We start from the raw sequence: 20,386 nt of genomic DNA on the forward strand, positions 1-20,386 counted from the left end.
ATCAGGCTTCACATCACCCAACATTGGAACAGTCCATTGGCATATATTTAGGCCCCGGCACCCAGACAGAGGAGAGGTTCATTCAAATTTGGGTAGCCTCGCAATATAATGGTAAAATGAAAATAAAAATAGAATTGAATGAGGAAGTGCCCTGGAGTCCAATAATATATGGTTAAGGGGAGGTAGTTAATGTCTAATCTGGATAAGGGACGGACAGGTCCTGTGGGATCCATGCCTGGTTCATTTTTATGAACGTCAGCTTGTCCACATTGGCTGTAGACAGGCGGCTGCGTTTTTCTGTAATGACACCCCCTGCCGTGCTGAATACACGTTCAGACAAAACGCTGGCCGCCGGGCAGGCCAGCACCTCCAAGGCATAAAAGGCTAGCTCTGGCCACGTGGACAATTTAGAGACCCAGTAGTTGAATGGGGCCGAACCATCAGTCAGTACGTGGAGGGGTGTGCACACGTACTGTTCCACCATGTTAGTGAAATGTTGCCTCCTGCTAACACGTTGCGTATCAGGTGGTGGTGCAGTTAGCTGTGGCGTGTTGACAAAACTTTTCCACATCTCTGCCATGCTAACCCTGCCCTCAGAGGAGCTGGCCGTGACACAGCTGCCTTGGCGACCTCTTGCTCCTCCTCTGCCTTGGCCTTGGGCTTCCACTTGTTCCCCTGTGATATTTGGGAATTCTCTCAGTAGCGCATCTACCAACGTGCGCTTGTACTCTCGCATCTTCCTATCACGCTCCAGTGCAGGAAGTAAGGTGGGCACATTGTCTTTGTAGCGTGGATCCAGCAGGGTGGCAACCCAGTAGTCCGCACACGTTAAAATGTGGGCAACTCTGCTGTCGTTGCGCAGGCACTGCAGCATGTAGTCGCTCATGTGTGCCAGGCTGCCCAGGGGTAAGGACAAGCTGTCCTCTGTGGGAGGCGTATCGTCATCGTCCTGCCTTTCCCCCCAGCCACGCACCAGTGATGGACCCGAGCTGCGTTGGGTGCCACCCCGCTGTGACCATGCTTCATCCTCATCCTCCTCCACCTCCTCCTCATCCTCGTCCTCCTCGTCCTCCAGTAGTGGGCCCTGGCTGGCCATATTTGTACCTGGCCTCTGCTGTTGCCAAAAACCTCCCTCTGAGTCACTTCGAAGAGACTGGCCTGAAAGTGCTAAAAATGACCCCTCTTCCTCCTCCTCCTCCTCCTCCTCCTGGGCCACCTCCTCTTCCATCATCGCCCTAAGTGTTTTCTCAAGGAGACATAGAAGTGGTATTGTAACGCTGATAACGGCGTCATCGCCACTGGCCATGTTGGTGGAGTACTCGAAACAGCGCAACAGGGCACACAGGTCTCGCATGGAGGCCCAGTCATTGGTGGTGAAGTGGTGCTGTTCCGCAGTGCGACTGACCCGTGCGTGCTGCAGCTAAAACTCCACTATGGCCTGCTGCTGCTCGCACAGTCTGTCCAGCATGTGCAAGGTGGAGTTCCACCTGGTGGGCACGTCGCATATGAGGCGGTGAGCGGGAAGGCCGAAGTTACGCTGTAGCGCAGACAGGCGAGCAGCAGCAGGATGTGAACGCCGGAAGCGCGAACAGACGGCCCGCACTTTATGCAGCAGCTCTGACATGTCGGGGTAGTTGTGAATGAACTTCTGCACCACCAAATTCAGCACATGCGCCAAGCAAGCGATGTGCGTCAAACTGGCTAATCCCAGAGCTGCAACGAGATTTCGCCCATTATCACACACCACCAGGCCGGGCTTGAGGCTCACCGGCAGCAACCACTCGTCGGTCTGTTGTTCTATACCCTGCCACAACTCCTGTGCGGTGTGGGGCCTGTCCCCCAAACATATGAGTTTCAGAATGGCCTGCTGACATTTACCCCGGGCTGTGCTGAAGTTGGTGGTGAAGGTGTGTGGCTGACTAGATGAGCAGGTGAAAGAAGAGGAGGAGGAAGTCGAGTAGGAGGAGGTGGCAACAGGAGGCAAAGAATGTTGCCCTGTGATCCTTGGCGGCGGAAGGACGTGCGCCAAACAGCTCTCCGCCTGGGGCCCAGCCGCCACTACATTTACCCAGTGTGCAGTTAGGGAGATATAGCGTCCCTGGCCGTGCTTACTTGTCCACGTATCTGTGGTTAGGTGGACCTTGCCACAGATGGCGTTGTGCAGTGCACACTTGATTTTATCGGATACTTGGTTGTGCAGGGAAGGCACGGCTCTCTTGGAGAAGTAGTGCCGGCTGGGAACAACATACTGTGGGACAGCAAGCGACATGAGCTGTTTGAAGCTGTCTGTGTCCACCAGCCTAATTGACAGCATTTCATAGGCCAGTAGTTTAGAAATGCTGGCATTCAGGGCCAGGGATCGAGGGTGGCTAGGTGGGAATTTACGTTTTCTCTCAAATGTTTGTGAGATGGAGAGCTGAACGCTGCCGTGTGACATGGTTGAGATGCTTGGTGACGGAGGTGGTGGTGGTGTTGGTGGTACATCCCCTGTTTGCTGGGCGGCAGGTGCCAACGTTCCTCCAGAGGCGGAGGAAGAGGCCGAGGCGGCAGCAGCAGAAGAGGCCGAGGCGGCAGCAGCAGAAGAGGTAGCAGGGGGAGCCTGAGTGACTTCCTTGCTTTTAAGGTGTTTACTCCACTGCAGTTCATGCTTTGCATGCAGGTGCCTGGTCATGCAGGTTGTGCTCAGGTTCAGAACGTGAATGCCTCGCTTCAGGCTCTGATGGCACAGCATGCAAACCACTCGGGTCTTGTCGTCAGCACATTGTTTGAAGAAGTGCCATGCCAGGGAACTCCTTGAAGCTGCCTTTGGGGTGCTCAGTCCCAGATGGCGGCGGTCAGTAGCAGGCGGAGTCTCTTGGCGGCGGGTGTTCTGCTTTTGCCCACTGCTCCCTCTTTTGCTACGCTGTTGGCTCGGTCTCACCACTGCCTCTTCCACTGAACTGTGAAAGTCAGTGGCACGACCTTCATTCCATGTGGGGTCTAGGACCTCATCGTCCCCTGCATCGTCTTCCACCCAGTCTTAATCCCTGACCTCCTGTTCAGTCTGCACACTGCAGAAAGACGCAGCAGTTGGCACCTGTGTTTCGTCATCATCAGAGACATGCTGAGGTGGTATTCCCATGTCCTCATCATCAGGAAACATAAGTGGTTGTGCGTCAGTGCATTCTATGTCTTTCACCGCTGGGGAAGGGCTAGGTGAATGCCCTTGGGAAACCCTGCCAGCGGAGTCTTCAAACAGCATAAGAGACTGCTGCATTACTTGAGGCTGAGACAGTTTCCCTGGTATGCATGGGGGTGATGTGACAGACTGATGGGCTTGGTTTTCAGGCGCCATCTGTGCGCTTTCTGCAGAAGACTGGGTGGGAGATAATGTGAACGTGCTGGATGCACTGTCGGCCACCCAATTGACTAATGCCTGTACCTGCTCAGGCCTTACCATCCTTAGAACGGCATTGGGCCCCACCATATATCGCTGTAAATTCTGGCGGCTACTGGGACCTGAGATAGTTGGTACACTAGGACGTGTGGATGTGGCAGAACGGCCACGTCCTCTCCCAGCACCAGAGGGTCCACTAACACCACCACGACCATGTCCACGTCCGCGTCCTTTACTAGATGTTTTCCTCATTGTTATCGTTCACCACAACAACAAAAATATTATTTGGCCCAATGTATTGTATTCAAATTTAGCTGAATATAAATTTGAGGCCTAGTATTTAGGCGCTGGGTGACCGGTATAGATTTACTGACAGAATTAGACTTGGAAATGCACAGTAGCGTGTGTGTGAAGTTATTCTGAATGACCCTATGTGCACCTTGAATATTATATACCCTTTTAGGGATAGATTTCAAATAGCTCTGATATAGCAGAAACCACTAAATTATGAAATTGCTAAATTGGGAATTGTATTTCAACCCAGAACAAAAAATGTGCTTTGACGGACACTAAATAACTTGCCCAGCCACAACAGTACAGCGGTAACGACAGATTTAGCGGGATATAAATTTGAGGCCTAGTATTTAGGCGCTGGGTGACCGGTATGGATTTACTGACAGAATTAGACTTGGAAATGCACAGTAGCGTGTGTGTGAAGTTATTCTGAATGACCCTATGTGCACCTTGAATATTATATACCCTTTTAGGGATAGATTTCAAATAGCTCAGATACAGCAGAAACCACTAAATTATGAAATTGCTAAATTGGGAATTGTATTTCAACCCAGAACAAAAAATGTGCTTTGACGGACACTAAATAACTTGCCCAGCCAGAACAGTACAGCGGTAACGACAGATTTAGCGGGATATAAATTTGAGGCCTAGTATTTAGGCGCTGGGTGACCGGTATGGATTTACTGACAGAATTAGACTGGGATATGGCCAAAAAATAACCACACTATTGCTGGTTAAATGCACTTGGTGTGACAGCTTGACCAACTACACTACTGAGGGTTAAATGCACTTGGTGACGGGCGCAGCTTGCCCCTGATGTAGTATATGGCCAAAAAATGAACAGACTATTGCTGGTTAAATGCACTTGGTGTGACAGCTTGACCAACCACACTACTGAGGGTTAAATGCACTTGGTGACGGGCGCAGCTTGCCCCTGATGTAGTATATGGCCAAAAAATGAACAGACTATTGCTGGTTAAATGCACTTGGTGTGACAGCTTGACCAACCACACTACTGAGGGTTAAATGCACTTGGTGACAGGCGCAGCTTGCCCCTGATGTAGTATATGGCCAAAAAATAAACAGACTATTGCTGGTTAAATGCACTTGGTGTGACAGCTTCACCCTGATGTAGGCTTTAGCCAAAAAACAACCACACCATTGAGGGTTAAATTCACTTGGTGACAGGCGCAGCTTGCCCCTGATGTAGTATATGGCCAAAAAATAAACAGACTATTGCTGGTTAAATGCACTTGGTGTGACAGCTTCACCCTGATGTAGGCTTTAGCCAAAAAACAACCACACCATTGAGGGTTAAATGCACTTAGTCGCAGCTTGTGCTGGCACACCACAAGACACAAAATGGCCGCCGATCACCCCAGAAAAAAAGTGACTGACAAACGGTCTGGGCAGCCTAAAAACAGTGAGCAATTGAGTATCAGCAGCTCAATGACCCACAGCTGCAGATCGATCAATAATCAAGTCCTTTGGAGGAGTTAATCTGCCTAATCTCGCCCTACTGTCGCAGCCGCATCCTCTTCCTACGCTAATCAGAGCAGAGTGACGGGCGGCGCTATGTGACTCCAGCTTAAATAGAGGCTGGGTCACATGGTGCTCTGGCCAATCACAGCCATGCCAATAGTAGGCATGGCTGTGACGGCCTCTTGGGGCAAGTAGTATGACGCTTGTTGATTGGCTGCTTTGCAGCCTTTCAAAAAGCGCCAAGAAAGCGTCAAAAAGCGCCAAGAAAGCGACGAACACCGAACCCGGATTTTTACGAAAATGTCCGGGTTCGGGTCCGTGTCACGGACACCCCAAAATTCGGTACGAACCCGAACTATACAGTTCGAGTTCGCTCATCCCTTTTAGTAAACAATTAACCTGACGTGATATGTCTTTTCCTAACATTCTAACAAAACAATAACAAATACAGGAGCACTCTGCAGTCTCACTAAACCCTCAAACTGATTTTAAAATTGAGAGATCAGTCAACATGTCCTACGGTGTAGAACATGTCTAAGCCCGGGCACCACGTCAAGGTTTCTCAAGTAGCCCGAGACCTAACGCTCTCCTACCTGAGCCGTATGGGCGATACCAGGAGCCAGTGGGCAAATCTTTTTGTTTGTATATATAGATTCCTGGAGGTGTATAAACTCCAATTCAAATGTGCCTGTTTTCCATATACAGGCCACATTTAGGTGCACCTGTGAGGCCTGGGCCATATCAGTCAGTCTTGAGTGGGACTCACAGACTCCTCCCTCCTCCCATTGCAAGCATGGTTACATGCTGGAGGTAACAGGTGAGCTGTTTGTGAGTCGGCCTCATGCTCCTGTAATTTGCCCACTGGCTCCTGGTATCGCCCATACGGCTCAGGTAGGAGAGCGTTAGGTCTCGGGCTACTTGAGAAACCTTGACGTGGTGCCCGGGCTTAGACATGTTCTACACCGTAGGACATGTTGACTAATCTCTCAATTTTAAAATCAGTTTGAGGGTTTAGTGAGACTGCAGAGTGCACCTGTATTTGTTATTGTTTTGTTACATTGTTATATTGATTATGACATACGCACTTGTTACCTTGTGTGAGATGTCTATTGTGGTTCGCTGCGGGCATCCTCCACCGTATGCATTTTGCTGGGGATCGCCATTAGCAACGGGCCACAAGTGCAGGATTTGCTCCCCTGTATATATGCACGACTGCATGTGGGTTTGAGCACCTCCTGCTAATGCCACTCTGTCTTTTTGGTTTTTTTCCCTAACATTCCACAAATTTTATAAATTAAAATAAATACTGGTGGGAAATACACTGCAAAATATGCATAAAATATGTGTAAAAAAACAAACAAACATTAAAATACACTTGGAAAAATAAAATACAAGTTCAAAATCTGATTTTGTTTCCTCTTCAGCCTCTACAACACGGCATGAGAAATTGAGGAACCTTGTTGATGGGCAAGGGGAAGATTAAAGACAGGCATGCTTAACTATTGGGTGAGCGGAAAATATTAGAGTGTGAATGTATTAAAACTGTTGTTTGATCTTAAAGAGGACCTTTCACCGATCCTGACATTGTGAACTAAGTATACAGACATGTAGAGCGGCGCCCGGGGATCTCACTGCACTTACTATTATCCCTGGGCACCGCTCCGTTCTCCTGCTATGCCCTCCGGTATCTTCGGTCACTAAGTTATAGTAGGCAGAGATTTCGTTCACTAAGTTATAGTAGGTGGAGTCTGCCCTTGTTCTGCTGTAGCGCTGGCCAATCGCAGCGCAGACCTCACAACCTGGGAGGTTATTTTCTCCCAGGCTGTGAGCTCTGCGATGCGATTGGCCAGCGCTACAGCAGAACAAGGGCAGACTCCACCTACTATAACCTAGTGACCAAACATACCGGAGGGCATAGCAGGAGAACGTAGCGGCGCCCAGGGATAATAGTAAGTGCAGTGAGATCCCCGGGCGCCGCTCTCCATGTCTGCATACTTAGTTCACAATGTCAGGATCGGTGAAAGGTCATCTTTAATAACAAACCCCATTGGGGTACAATGCACAAATAATATTAAGAAGTAATTCTAGAAATCTACGTCAAATCTACGTCAGCTGGTGTACCATGTACGTTTCCTGCATAAATGAGTTGTACTGCCCACACAGTCTCTCCTCCCACCCACTTTTGTGGCAGAGACAGTTAAAAGGTTGCAAATCTTAGGGCTCTTTCACACCTGCGTTCTTGTCTTCCGGCATAGAGTTCCGTCGTCGGGGCTCTATGCCGGAAGAATCCTGATCAGTTTTATCCTAATGCATTCTGAATGGAGTGAAATCCGTTCAGGATGCATCAGGATGTCTTCAGTTCCGGAACGAAACGTTTTTTGGCCGGAGAAAATACCGCAGCATGCTGCGCTTTTTGCTCTGGCCAAAAATCCTGAAGACTTGCCGCAAGGCCGGATCCGGAATTAATGTAAGTGGAGTACACGCCGGATCCGGACAACGCAAGTGTGAAAGAGGCCTTAGCACAAAAGGGCAATTTCGCAAAAAATCACAACTTTTGTATGCCAGTTGTCTGGCATACCTTGGTGTGCGCTGGGCTCTTAAAAGGGTTGGCCATTTTCTGGAAATTTTACCAATGGGTATGTAAGATGACTATATGGTACTTACTAGTATTTTTGTTTATATTCTGTACAATATGGTATATGTCCTATGTCATACCCTCATGTTAGGCAAATCTTCTGTGCTCTCTATAAGATGGCTGCTGATGGAGGGTCGTGTGACCAGGTATATCACCTCTCTCTATGTAATGTCTCCTCTATTAGCATGCACTGCACCTGCACTAAACTCCCAACAGTACAAGAGCAGATGGCAGTGTATCTGAAAAGAAGAGACATCACATGAAGGTGATTTCCGTGGTCACACGACCCTCCATCAGCAGCCATTTTATGAACAAGACCTCTGTGTGGACAGCATAAAAGACTAAGGGGAAGTTTTATTATACCCCAGGCACCTAAAAAGTGGTGTTAAAAAGTGCAATTTATTTTTAACCTGCGACTTAAAAAAAAAAACAATTATCAACATCTATCAGTTTTACGCCATCCTCACCACCTTCCCTAAATGGGGTGGAGGAAGGGTGGGGAAGGAGGCTGGCTCAAATGAAGCCAGAAATCTACGCCAGCTCTGAGCTGTCATAGATTTCTGGTTCGGAGCATGGACTGCTGCAGGCTGTGCCTAATTTATGATGAGTCCTGCACCTCACAAATGTGGTGCATCCTCCGACAATGTAGGGATATCAAGACCGGCTCAGAAAGCCCCTGTCTTGATAAATATTCCCCATAATCCATAAATACAATATGGAAACAGCACTCCTCTTGCAAACAAGTGATGCTATTAATATCAGATGCAATGTTTCTGCTTAGGACAGCCTTTTTGAAGCCTACTATGTGGTTGTACTGTCTGGATTAAGCCTCATTCACACGTCAGTGTTTTGGTCAGTGATTTCCATCAGTGATTGCGAGCCCAAACCAGGTTTGGAGCCTCCACAGACATAAGGTATAAAGGAAATATCTGCTCCTGTTTTGTGTTTAGAGTCACACCTGGTTTTGGCTCAAAATCACTGATGCAAAACACTGACCAAACACTGATATGTGAATGAGGCATTACTTGTTCATTTGGGGCATTGAAACACATATCCTTGGAGGTGAGCACCCATCACCTGTTTACCTGGAGAACTGTCTACATTTTATTATGAAATATCGAAAATAGTGCAGCATTTCAACATATGCTGACACTTTTCACCATGTGTACAAATCACTCTGAACAGTTTCCATCCTGTATGTAGCACTTCCAGTTACTGTAGCCAACCAAACCCATGATGCACTTCTCATTTCTCTGCCAGAGCTCTAACACTGCCCCTAACTACACCCAGATAGTTTATAGCTCCACCTACCCATATAGTTATATAGACACTCCACTATCACTGCCCCTACCAACACCCAACTAGTTTATAGCTCCACCCACAGAGCTAGTTATATAGACACTCCCCTATCACTGCCCCTACCAACACCCAGCTAGTTTATAGCTCCACCCACAGAGCTAGCTATATAGACACTCCCATATCACTGCCCCTACCAACACCCAACTAGTTTATAGCTCCACCCACAGAGCTAGTTATATAGACACTCCCCTATCACTGCCCCTACCAACACCCAACTAGTTTATAGCTCCTCCCACCCACCCAGTTCTATAGACACTCCCATATCACTGCCCCTACCAACACCCAGCTAGTTTATAGCTCCTCCCACCCACCCAGTTCTATAGAAACTCCCATATCACTGCCCCTACCAACAGCCAACTAGTTTATAGCTCCTCCCACCCAGCCAGTTATATAGACACTCCCATATCACTGCCCCTACTAACACCCAGCTAGTTTATAGCTCCTCCCACCCAGCTAGTTACATAGACATTCCCCTATCACTGCCCTTAACACCACCCAGCTAATTTATAGTTCCTCCCTCCAGCTGGTTACATAGACACTCCCCTAATACTGCACACCTTACAACACCCAGCTAGTTTATAGCTCCTCCCACTAACTGGTTACATAGACACTCCCCTATCACTGCCCCTACCAACACCCAGCTAGTTTATAGCTCCTCCCACCAGCTAGTTACATAGACACTCCCCTATCACTGCACCTAACAACACCCAGCTAGTTTATAGCCCCTCCCACCACCTGGTCAAATAGACACTCCCATATCACTGTCCCTACCAACACCCAGCTAGTTTATAGCTCCTCCCACCAGCTGGTTACATAGACACTCCCATATCACTGTGAAATAGTTAAGGAAAATGGTGGCTCACCCTGTCAGTAACTCTGGAGTGGGTGCTGTACTCACCCGGTCAAAAAGTAGTAATAGAATATAATTTATATTATAGCCTTAATTTATATTATACTACCATATAACTGCCCCTACCAACACCCAGCTAGTTTATAGCTCCTCCCACCACCTGGTCAAATAGACACTCCCATATCACTGCACCTAACAACGCCCAGCTAGTCTATAGCTCCTCCAACCAGCTGGCTACATAGACACTCCCGTATCACTGTGACATAGTTAAGGAAAATGGTGGCTCACCCTGTCAGTAACTTTGGAGTGGGTGCTGCAAAGCCCTATTGACTCACCCGGTCAAAAAGTAGTAATAGAATATAATTTATATTATAGCCTTAATTTATATTATACTCCCGTATCACTGTTCCTACCAACACCCAGCTAGTTTATAGCTCCTCCCACCAGCTAGTTTATAGCTCCTCCCACCAGATAGTTACATAGACACTCCCCTATCACTGCCCCTACCAACACCAAGCTAGTTTATAGCTCCTCCCACCAGCTGGTTACATAGACACTCCCCTATCACTGCCCCTAACAGCACCAAGCTAGTTTATAGCTCCTCCCACCAGCTGGTTACATAGACACTTCCCTATCACTGCCCCTACTAACACCCAGCTAGTTTATAGCTCCTCCCACCAGCTAGTTACATAGACACTCCCCTATCACTGCCCCTACCAACACCCAGCTAGTTTATAGCTCCTCCCACCAGCTAGTGTATAGCTCCTCCCACCAGCTAGTTACATAGACACTCCCCTATCACTGCCCCTACCAACACCAAGCTAGTTTATAGCTCCTCCCACCAGCTGGTTACATAGACACTCCCCTATCACTGCCCCTAACAGCACCAAGCTAGTTTATAGCTCCTCCCACCAGCTGGTTACATAGACACTCCCCTATCACTGCCCCTAACAGCACCAAGCTAGTTTATAGCTCCTCCCACCAGCTGGTTACATAGACACTCCCCTATCACTGCCCCTAACAGCACCAAGCTAGTTTATAGCTCCTCCCACCAGCTGGTTACATAGACACTCCCCTATCACTGCCCTGCCCATGGACATAACCACAGGAAATAAGAAAATGCTGCACGGACATGTGACTACAGCCCAGAATGGAATATAGGAGCAATAAACAAATACATTACAAAACTATAGCTACCGTCATAAAATATTATATTAAAGGATGATCTTTCAAAGTTGAAACCCCCTTTAAAGCCACGTCCATGGTGGTCTGCTATCTATCAGGGATGATGAAATAGGAGACTCTTTTATATGCTCTGCATTTTTCCATCTCGGGTGGGCTGTCCTGGAGAGCATGGGGGTAAGACATATTATTCTGGCTCTGTCATGTCATCCTTTTGGTTAGGGTTACAGATATTAGCGCTTGGCTTAGAAGTATAACTTTTCCTGCAGATTTGGATTGATTTACTCTTCTTCTTCTTCTCCTCTGGATTTTAGGTGTAATACCTTCCTTGTTATAACTGGAAAGAGATTTATCTGTTACATTACTTTTTCGATATGTTCTGATAATAAAAGAATATCATTTGGACAATGATGGTGGCTGGAAATGTCACCTTTCATTTAGTACAGGGCCAATAAAACGTGATATTTTTCTAGTGATTCTGCATAGGGATGATGCTGACTGATGTGAGCCCAGAAGCAGAAGAAAGGGTTAACAGCAATTGCTCACTTGCCACCCTCCCCACAGATGCTTCAACTCTGTGTATAATCCGCGCTCACACTTTACATCGGCTCGCTGTCTGCTCCTCTTGTTTTAGGATTTGCAGTCTAGGGAACAGATTAAACAGAATCACTTGATCACAAATTAATCGGTTATCTTGGCATTACACCTTTTTCTCCTCCTCTCACTTCTCTTTTTCTCTGCTATAATAACATTTAGCAGAATCCCACTGGCTGTCTCTGGCTTCTGTCCAGGGACCTGTCTGCGTGACGCAAGCAGAGACTACTTAAAGGGAGATTACGGCCAGTAAGACAGAGCGTGCAACCTTCCCGAGCAGGGACACCTCTAATCAGCACGCTGAGATTACATTGAGTACAGGTCACCTACACCCAGTGGCTTTCCCCAGAGAAGGTGAGAAGCCTCCCGTTGCACCAGGTCTCCGATGTACAGCGATGGGAGAATGGACTATACTAGAAAGACTTCTAGAAGCCGCTGTGCAACAGCACAGTACTATGATAGGAAGGTAAGAATTCTTCCAACACTACTACTAATGAAAAGACTTTGCAAAGTGGAATCTGTCTTATTGGCTACTAACCTTTATCTGATCGGATAGAAAACTCATGACTGTATCATGACCGCTACTCAGTGCTTATTATTACTATTGGCTAATCATTTGGAAATATCTTTATCCAGGACTGCATGGAAATGGAGCGATTTTGAACCTTAATATATTAGGCAGCTTTGAGATTGCATCAGTTTGCTGACTAAGATCAGCACCAGACCCCAAACCATAGTGACACCGCTGCCTGAAAAGTGATTGATGCCTCTCATTAGTATCAGGTGCACGCTGCATCTAAGCATCGGGGGCTGGTGTGCAGCAGATGGGAAGGAAACCCTGGTATGGAAAGTTTATTGACTGCCTAGTAGCATAGTACAAGAGAGCAGCATGATGATATCATACTAAAAGGAGACGGTGTATAAACTACAGATAACACGTTACCTTAAGTGGATGTGAAGGTTTTTATTCTAAATGGTCATATTTTATCTCTAAGAAACCTGCAATGACCTACAAAGGAAAGGGTTTAGAATTCAATCTTCCTCTTACCTGCTCATGCTCAGCTATTATAGACCTCTTCACAAGCACCATGTAATAGGGCTGATACCATCTATTGTGTGGTCTCGGGAGACCTTAAGGGGGTAGGAAGAATGCAATTAAAGGATACACATTATTAAAATGTAGCCTTAGTGTCTGCCAGACAGAAGTATAGTTGTGTAACTACAATCGACTACTATTTTATATATATATATATATATATATATATAGACTAGTGATAGATACACAGATTGTGTGTGCATATATATATATATATATATATTCAGAATGTAAATGCCAGTTGGACTCCTGAGTAATTTCCTAAGCTTTAGAACATGTGCATCAACCAGATATAAAGCTAGTACACCATTAAAACACATAGTAATCTCACTTTGTGGTTAAGAGTAACTTACTGCACCTAAAATGATGTGGTATCATCTCCTCGCCTTGCAAGAGAAGCCAAGAAGCTGCTGCTATCACAGAACCAGAAGAATTGAGAATATAGGTTTGTGATATCAATGTCTGAACACAAAACCCCATAATAAAATTGTTTGAGATTTATTATATTCTGCCACCAAAATGTCGCCTGCAAATAGTAAGTATATGGGATGGGTAACTGTAACATATCTGTAACATAGGACAAAGTGAATGTGGTGTAGTCTAGGGATACTAATTTACTAATATTGTATCTGGTGTCTAAATTAAAACAAGTAGATTGTAGTGTTTTAATCCATTTAGATCTAATACTATTTGCATTTCTGAGTATCATCGACGGAAGGGAAGGACGTGGCATTCGCCCTAAAATTACTGTACATAAATTAGTAAATTCATCCCCAACATACACACCAGAAAAGTAAAAAGAAACCCCCCAATAATGAATCATAAGCACAGTACAGGGGATCGGTCTCATGGCAATGACAGAGCGCGCTGTGTGTGCAGCCAATGAGAGGTCCCCTGCAGGAGCAGCTTCAGCACTGGACAGCTCCTCATACACATCAATGTGAAAGAACAACCTTTTACGCAAAGATGCTTGGGAAAAGAAAATATCCCATGGCCAGTTATCCGAAACCAAAAATAGCCAAACTTTTGCCTAAGGTGCATTCCTTGTCATGCTGTTTCTGGCTTATCATTTGACCCTTTAATTGCCAGAAGGCCCGGTCACCTGTGGCCACTCACTGTCCTGCCGAACCTTCTGGCGATGAAAGTGTTAAGGAAGCAGCTGCATCACATAACTTAGGGATCATTTCTTAAACTGCAAGGACGGAGTTCATCCTTCCAGCTTGCATACCCTGTAATGAATGAAAAAAACATCGGTGCCACAAGCCTGTAGACTCATCTCGCTGCTATCACTTGTTTACCTCTTTTGCAATTAAAAATAGTGTTAATCACGAATATTAGAATTGCAAATTTTTATCGTAAATATCGGCACTTCGAGAATTAGCCAATATTTAGAATACGGTAAAATATATATTCATAATTTCGAATATCACATTTTTTTTTTAAATCAGTACACATGATCCCTCACTGCTTCTAGCTTGTGGGCCAATGAGAAGGCTGCAATATCTTTGACTTTAGGAGTAGTGTTGATTGAGAATTTTCTTAATGCAAATTTTTATTGCGAATTTTTCAATTGCTGCTTTCCGCAATCAAGAAAATAATGACTGGAGATAACGAATTCACGAATATATGGTGAATATTCGCCCAAATATTCCCAAAATATCACAAATTTGAATATTGCCCCTGCCGCTCATCACTAATTAAAAACACTGATATATCTGGAGTTTGTTGACAGCCATCAAAATTGTTTAGCATCATTATTGATTTTATCTTAAAGCAAACCTACAAGACAAACCCCACTTAGATACAATATATTAATTGGATAGAGGTTCATTCCCACTGTACCAAAAGATCTCATTATTTCCAGTGGATGTATCCTCAAATACAGTAGCAGGTATGACAGATCCACAGCACACAGGGTATGAACCCTGATTTTGCCTGAAGTCTACTGCTAATAACTTGGAAACATGTCATATAGAAGATGAACATTGTTCATTATGTGGTATGATATATAGGCATAGTACATAATATCTATTAGCATCGACATGACAGCAATTACTTACATTGATGGACGAACTGTCTTATAAAGAAGAGTATGATTGATGGGCTCTTTTAATATTGCAGTATTTCTTAATTATCTTACTGTACATTCAATGAATCCGAAACAGAACTATCCTTACGCGATATAAAAAGCAAAAAAGCATATATATATATATATATATATATATATATATATATATATAGTCTCAAAACAGGATAAGCTGCAAATTCCAACATAAAATGTGGCAATGTTATTAAACATTGTCTACCTTATCACCCGAATCACATCAAAACACACGTGTACTACATGAAACACACAGGATTGCAAACATTTCCAGTGTTATTAACGTGACATAAAAAAAAAAGGGGTGAGAAGAGATGGCCCGAATGCAGAATGCTGCTCGCAGTGGCCAATAGCTGATGATTTTGCAAGTAAAACTGAGCTTTTACCTTCAATAGCGTGTTTCTATTGGCCACCACATATGTGCAGGGTTTCATTTGTACAAAAACTCCAGTTAGACCGTATTGGATGCAACTTGTTTATTTTGTTCAAAGTCGGTTGCTGCGGCAAGGTAACGTTTCGGCAACTATGTGCCTTCATCAGATTAATGCCGCTTGTAGGAGAAAAAAAAAACACGAGGGAGTGGACTCCGTAATGAAGGAAACATGTGGTTGTACAGCTAGAGGATTGAAGCACCATTTGTAAGTGCCATCCAGACCATCTGTTCCTCTTAGGCCCCATTCACATGACCGTGTCCATTTTGAGTACCGGAAATGGCAAATCTACAAAATGGACACTGGTCGTGTGCACCTTGCATCGTGGTGCAGAGGGTCCGTGATCCACAAGATGCAGCCAAAGATAGGACGTTTTCCACTGTATCTTTTGTGGCACAGTCCCACGGACCTGGAAGCAAACGGACATGGCCATGTGAATGGGGCCTTACCCTAAGGGTGTATTCACACGGCCACGTCTGTTTGCAGCCACACAGACCCCGAACCACAGGCTGAATTTTTAAGGTCCTCCCTATCAAAGAATGAGGAGGACAAATAAGCGGCGGTAGTCACAAGACTTGATAGTAAGCATTGCTCATCATATTTAGTATTAGGGCGTACAAAAGTGGGGTAAATGCATATCAGTCTGTGTTTGCTTCAGGACAGGCATAAGTACTACAGCCATGCAACATTTAAAAACATAGATCACTCAGCCTATTGACATTACACTATAACATACCCCCGAGACAGCATTGAAACATCTGCCATAGAGTGCAACAAACTGATTGCCTTGTAATTATCAGCCTCTGTTTTTACAAGTGTATGCTTCTCGATTAGCAGAATGTGCTTAACCCATTGTGTTGTCTTTCAGGATCCTGCTGACTGTGGTGGTCATCTTTAGGATACTCATAGTTGCCATTGTAGGAGAGACTGTTTACGATGATGAGCAGACCATGTTTGTCTGCAACACTCTTCAACCAGGATGCAATCAGGCGTGCTATGACAGGGCTTTTCCTATCTCTCACATCAGATACTGGGTGTTCCAGATCATTATGGTCTGTACTCCAAGCCTATGTTTCATCACATATTCTGTACACCAGTCTGCAAAGCAGAAGGAAAGAAGATACTCTACGGTATTTCTCACTCTGGATAGAGACCAGGACACTGTGAAAAGGGAGGACAGTAAAAAGATCAAGAACACCTTAGTCAATGGTGTCCTACAAAACACAGAAAACTCAACCAAGGAAGCTGAACCAGACTGCTTAGAGATAAAGGAAATACCAAATCCCTCAATAAGAACCACAAAATCCAAGATGCGGCGCCAGGAAGGGATATCGAGATTTTACATAATTCAAGTGGTTTTTAGAAATGCTCTGGAAATTGGCTTTCTTGTTGGACAATATTTCCTGTATGGGTTTAATGTGCCCTCCCAGTATGAGTGCGACCGGTATCCCTGCATCAAAGAGGTGGAATGTTATGTATCCAGGCCAACAGAGAAGACGGTCTTTCTGGTTTTTATGTTTGCAGTCAGTGGCCTCTGTGTTGTTCTTAATTTAGCTGAATTGAACCACTTGGGTTGGAGAAAGATCAAAACGGCAGTCCGAGGTGTGCAGGCCAAAAGAAAATCAATTTATGAGATCAGGAATAAGGACTTGCCTAGGATGGGTGTGCCCAATTTTGGCAGGACTCAGTCTAGTGACTCGGCCTATGTGTGAGGATGATTCAAAAGCAACAGCTGAAAACTGGACCCATGCAGCATGAGGAGAGGGAGGGAGGGTGTCTGATTAATGGAATGCCCTTGGACTTGATTGCCATTGCAATGCAGAAATGTGCTGGCCGGAAACGTTATTATCAATCTGTAGCAGTTGCCAGTGATTTAATTGGCAGAAGTCTCTGGCTGGTTAGTTGATACTTCTAATGTTTCGAAACTACATTTGATAGCACACCCTTCTGTACCGCAATACAGAATACTAAGTACAACAGCCTCCTGTATGTCTCAGTGTCACTTAAGGTATGGGAATATTACTGAATACAGACCAATTACAACAAGGTGCTTTCGGCATCGAGCCAAGGCAAAACCAAGTCAGATTGTGGCTCTTAAACGTTAACAGCCTATACCAGAAATATACTGAAAGCAGCAATCCCTGAAATACCCATCAAGTCATGCTACACAACACTATCATTAACAGGAGTGCTGTCTAAGAGGTGTCTTAAAAAACCGAATACTGCCAACTCACCCACTCTCATGCACTGAATCTATTTTCGGGTAGGTTCAATAGAGGTCAGTTATGGTAATCCTTCAGCAAACAAAACATCATTTTTTATTCTATGGAGCAGATTACCCAAAGACTTTTTGATGATAATCGGCTCAGTAGAGAAAAAAAATGATTATTTCCATAATATGCATTCTGAACGAGCCTGTACTTCCTAGGCCCCCTCTTTACAGCAGTTGAAAAGAAGCACACATTTTTAAACCTTCTCTAGCATTCAGATCATCCCTGCCATGAAGCATATACAGAACTATTGTAATGAATGGTATACCACAGATTTTTCCCTGCATGACATAAAAGAGCTTCCCAGTCTGAGCCACACATGTACAATTTAAGGGGAGCAGAAAACACAAAAGTAAAATCAGTAAAGTGGCTCCTTATGCATGTGCCCTATTGCATGCTGAATTTTTAGCTTGCTTATATGTACACCGAATTAGGGATCTTATAGGTCACAAAATATACTCAAGATTTCCACTAATCACAGCATATGATTCTAGCTTACAAGTCGGGTGCAATGCACTTCTAAATTGGATTTGTTTAGCTAAGGTATATGTCTTTTTAGTGCAAACCATGACGCCGATAGAAAGACTTTAACATGTGAACATGAGCATTTCATTACTGCAGTAAGAGATGACACAGCCATAAAAGTAAAACACTTCTCTTCCCACTCTTAAAATACACCTACTGTGCAACCTTGCTGCTCGGTACTGCAGATTTATAAATTCATCAATATTGAACGATATCTTCTCTAAATACCTCTGGCTGCATCGCTGTAATGATGCAATCCTCATTGACCTTGACACACAGATTGCTTAGTGTGCTGTCCTGTTTCCTTCCCTCATGTTATGCTGAGGCTTAAAGATTCCTTGAAGCATTCTTCTTGAGCGCAGTCACACTCTGGGAAGAAAAAAAAAAAAAAAAGAAATGAATATGTCCACATTGTTTCCAGACACTGCAGGGTATTGACCTACATAATCAGCAACTTCCCAACTGCTTCTGATTCTGGTTACAAATTAATGCATTTATGAAGAAGACCGGCAGTCTGCATTGGTTGGGGTGTGCTATGAATGCATTCATCTTTTGTGGCACAATGTAGGTAAAAGGTTGTACTATACATGATTCAAATGTATATCCGGACTCTAAGCCCCTAGTTGTCCGATATGACCTCTCAGTTGAAAATGTCTCCGTCTATATAACAACCCAAAGAATAAAAAATAAGTTGGAAAATTGGTTCTAGGAGCCACATTCCTCATGTAGTAGACAGAACTTTAACCCAAATCATGTTGTGTCTACTACTCAAAGTTCTAAAAATCTAAGGCTTGAAATGGATACCAAAGTATATATATATGTGGATGCATTGCTCCAAGTGAAACCTCTAAATTGTAACCTAAAAGCAAACATGGGCAAATTTGGTAAAACTATGTAAATTTAGCAGGAAACTGCCAGTTTAGACACTTTTTTCTTACAACATTGATAAATCTGGCACATTATAAAACTTCACATAGCCATGCTCCCTTTTCTGATTACTTTTCAAAACTATCTAGTGTAGTATAAATAGTGTCTGAAGCACAAACATTCAATGGACAGTAGGTTCCGTATGCCAGAACTCGGGAAGATTTTGCTTAGCAAATCCACCCCCCATGACCTTTATGCTTTTTTGTATATTCTATTTGGTATATGTAAGTCTGGTGCCTCTTGGTACAACTATACAATGTCAACTGGCAGCTAATGAATATACAGTTATCATCCTATATGGATTTTCCAGCAAGTTTACTTACTCCTGCAGCGAAGCCTAAAGAAGGATTTGTTGAGCAAAACAGAGACTTCTTAATGCAGTTAGAAAAGCTTTGACTCCTTAGGTGCTCCTTACTAGAAAACTAATTCTACCTATAGGGCCGCAGCCTAACAAATTTGTTCAAATGTACATTATACTGTATGTGTTTTCTACAGAAGCTCTATAGACAATGTGTTACACAGAAATGACTCTCTGGGAAAGAAAATTAGACCATGATATAGATGTGCAGTACTGTATGGATCTCAGTAGGTTTAACGTTCTGTATGGCATCACAGTACCACAGTGTGCTCCTCTAGTATGAAATGGGGCTGCATGGACTGAGCGGCTTTTCTTTTTTTTTTTAAGGATGCGCTGTGGATGTTCCACATTTGCCTGTTTGTTTCTACCGTAAACCTTAATTGTTGAATGCACCTTCAGTAGAGATCAAGTCACCCCTTTGAGGCACCTGCAGTGCCGGAAGGACATTGTGCACTGTTCTGTGATACACGGACAATGCGAAATGAGAACTGTTACATCTGACTTTGGCATCTTGTAAATGAGTAGTGAAAGCTTTGTACTATAATATGTAAGTCTGCCTGGAGTATATGGGTGAACTCACACAGCGCAGATTTCTAGCAGATTTGTGCAGTAAACCATGTGCTTGTCACCAAAACAACCCTATGCAGAAGAATGGAACAGATCTTCATTTGCAGAAATAACTGCAACAAATCTGCCATGTGTGACTTCACCCTAAACATAGATATCTTAAACTTTAGTCTCTATTGTTAGCCCTGTGCCTGATTTGAGGGTGCATAACAATGTGCCCTAGTGCTTATATTCATTGCATAGTTTTGATCAATGTGTAAAAAATGACCACAGTAAGCGATCTGATGTCCTCATTATGTAACCTGCGCTGAACCAAGGTGTCTGGTCTCTGGGTTGTTA

General features: G+C 44.5%; 1 protein-coding gene across 1 annotated transcript; it reads left to right on the forward strand.

Annotated features, from left to right (window-relative positions):
• The first annotated feature begins 12,167 nt into the window (after positions 1-12,167).
• GJD2 (gap junction protein delta 2) lies at positions 12,168-17,112 on the forward strand. The gene is made up of 2 exons (XM_044272569.1): positions 12,168-12,238; positions 16,269-17,112. The coding sequence occupies exons 1-2, from the start codon at positions 12,168-12,170 to the stop codon at positions 17,110-17,112; spliced, it is 915 nt and encodes a 304-aa protein (XP_044128504.1).
• Positions 17,113-20,386: the final 3,274 nt, after the last annotated feature.

Source organism: Bufo gargarizans, chromosome 11, assembly GCF_014858855.1.
Source record: "Bufo gargarizans isolate SCDJY-AF-19 chromosome 11, ASM1485885v1, whole genome shotgun sequence".
NCBI lineage: Eukaryota > Metazoa > Chordata > Amphibia > Anura > Bufonidae > Bufo > Bufo gargarizans.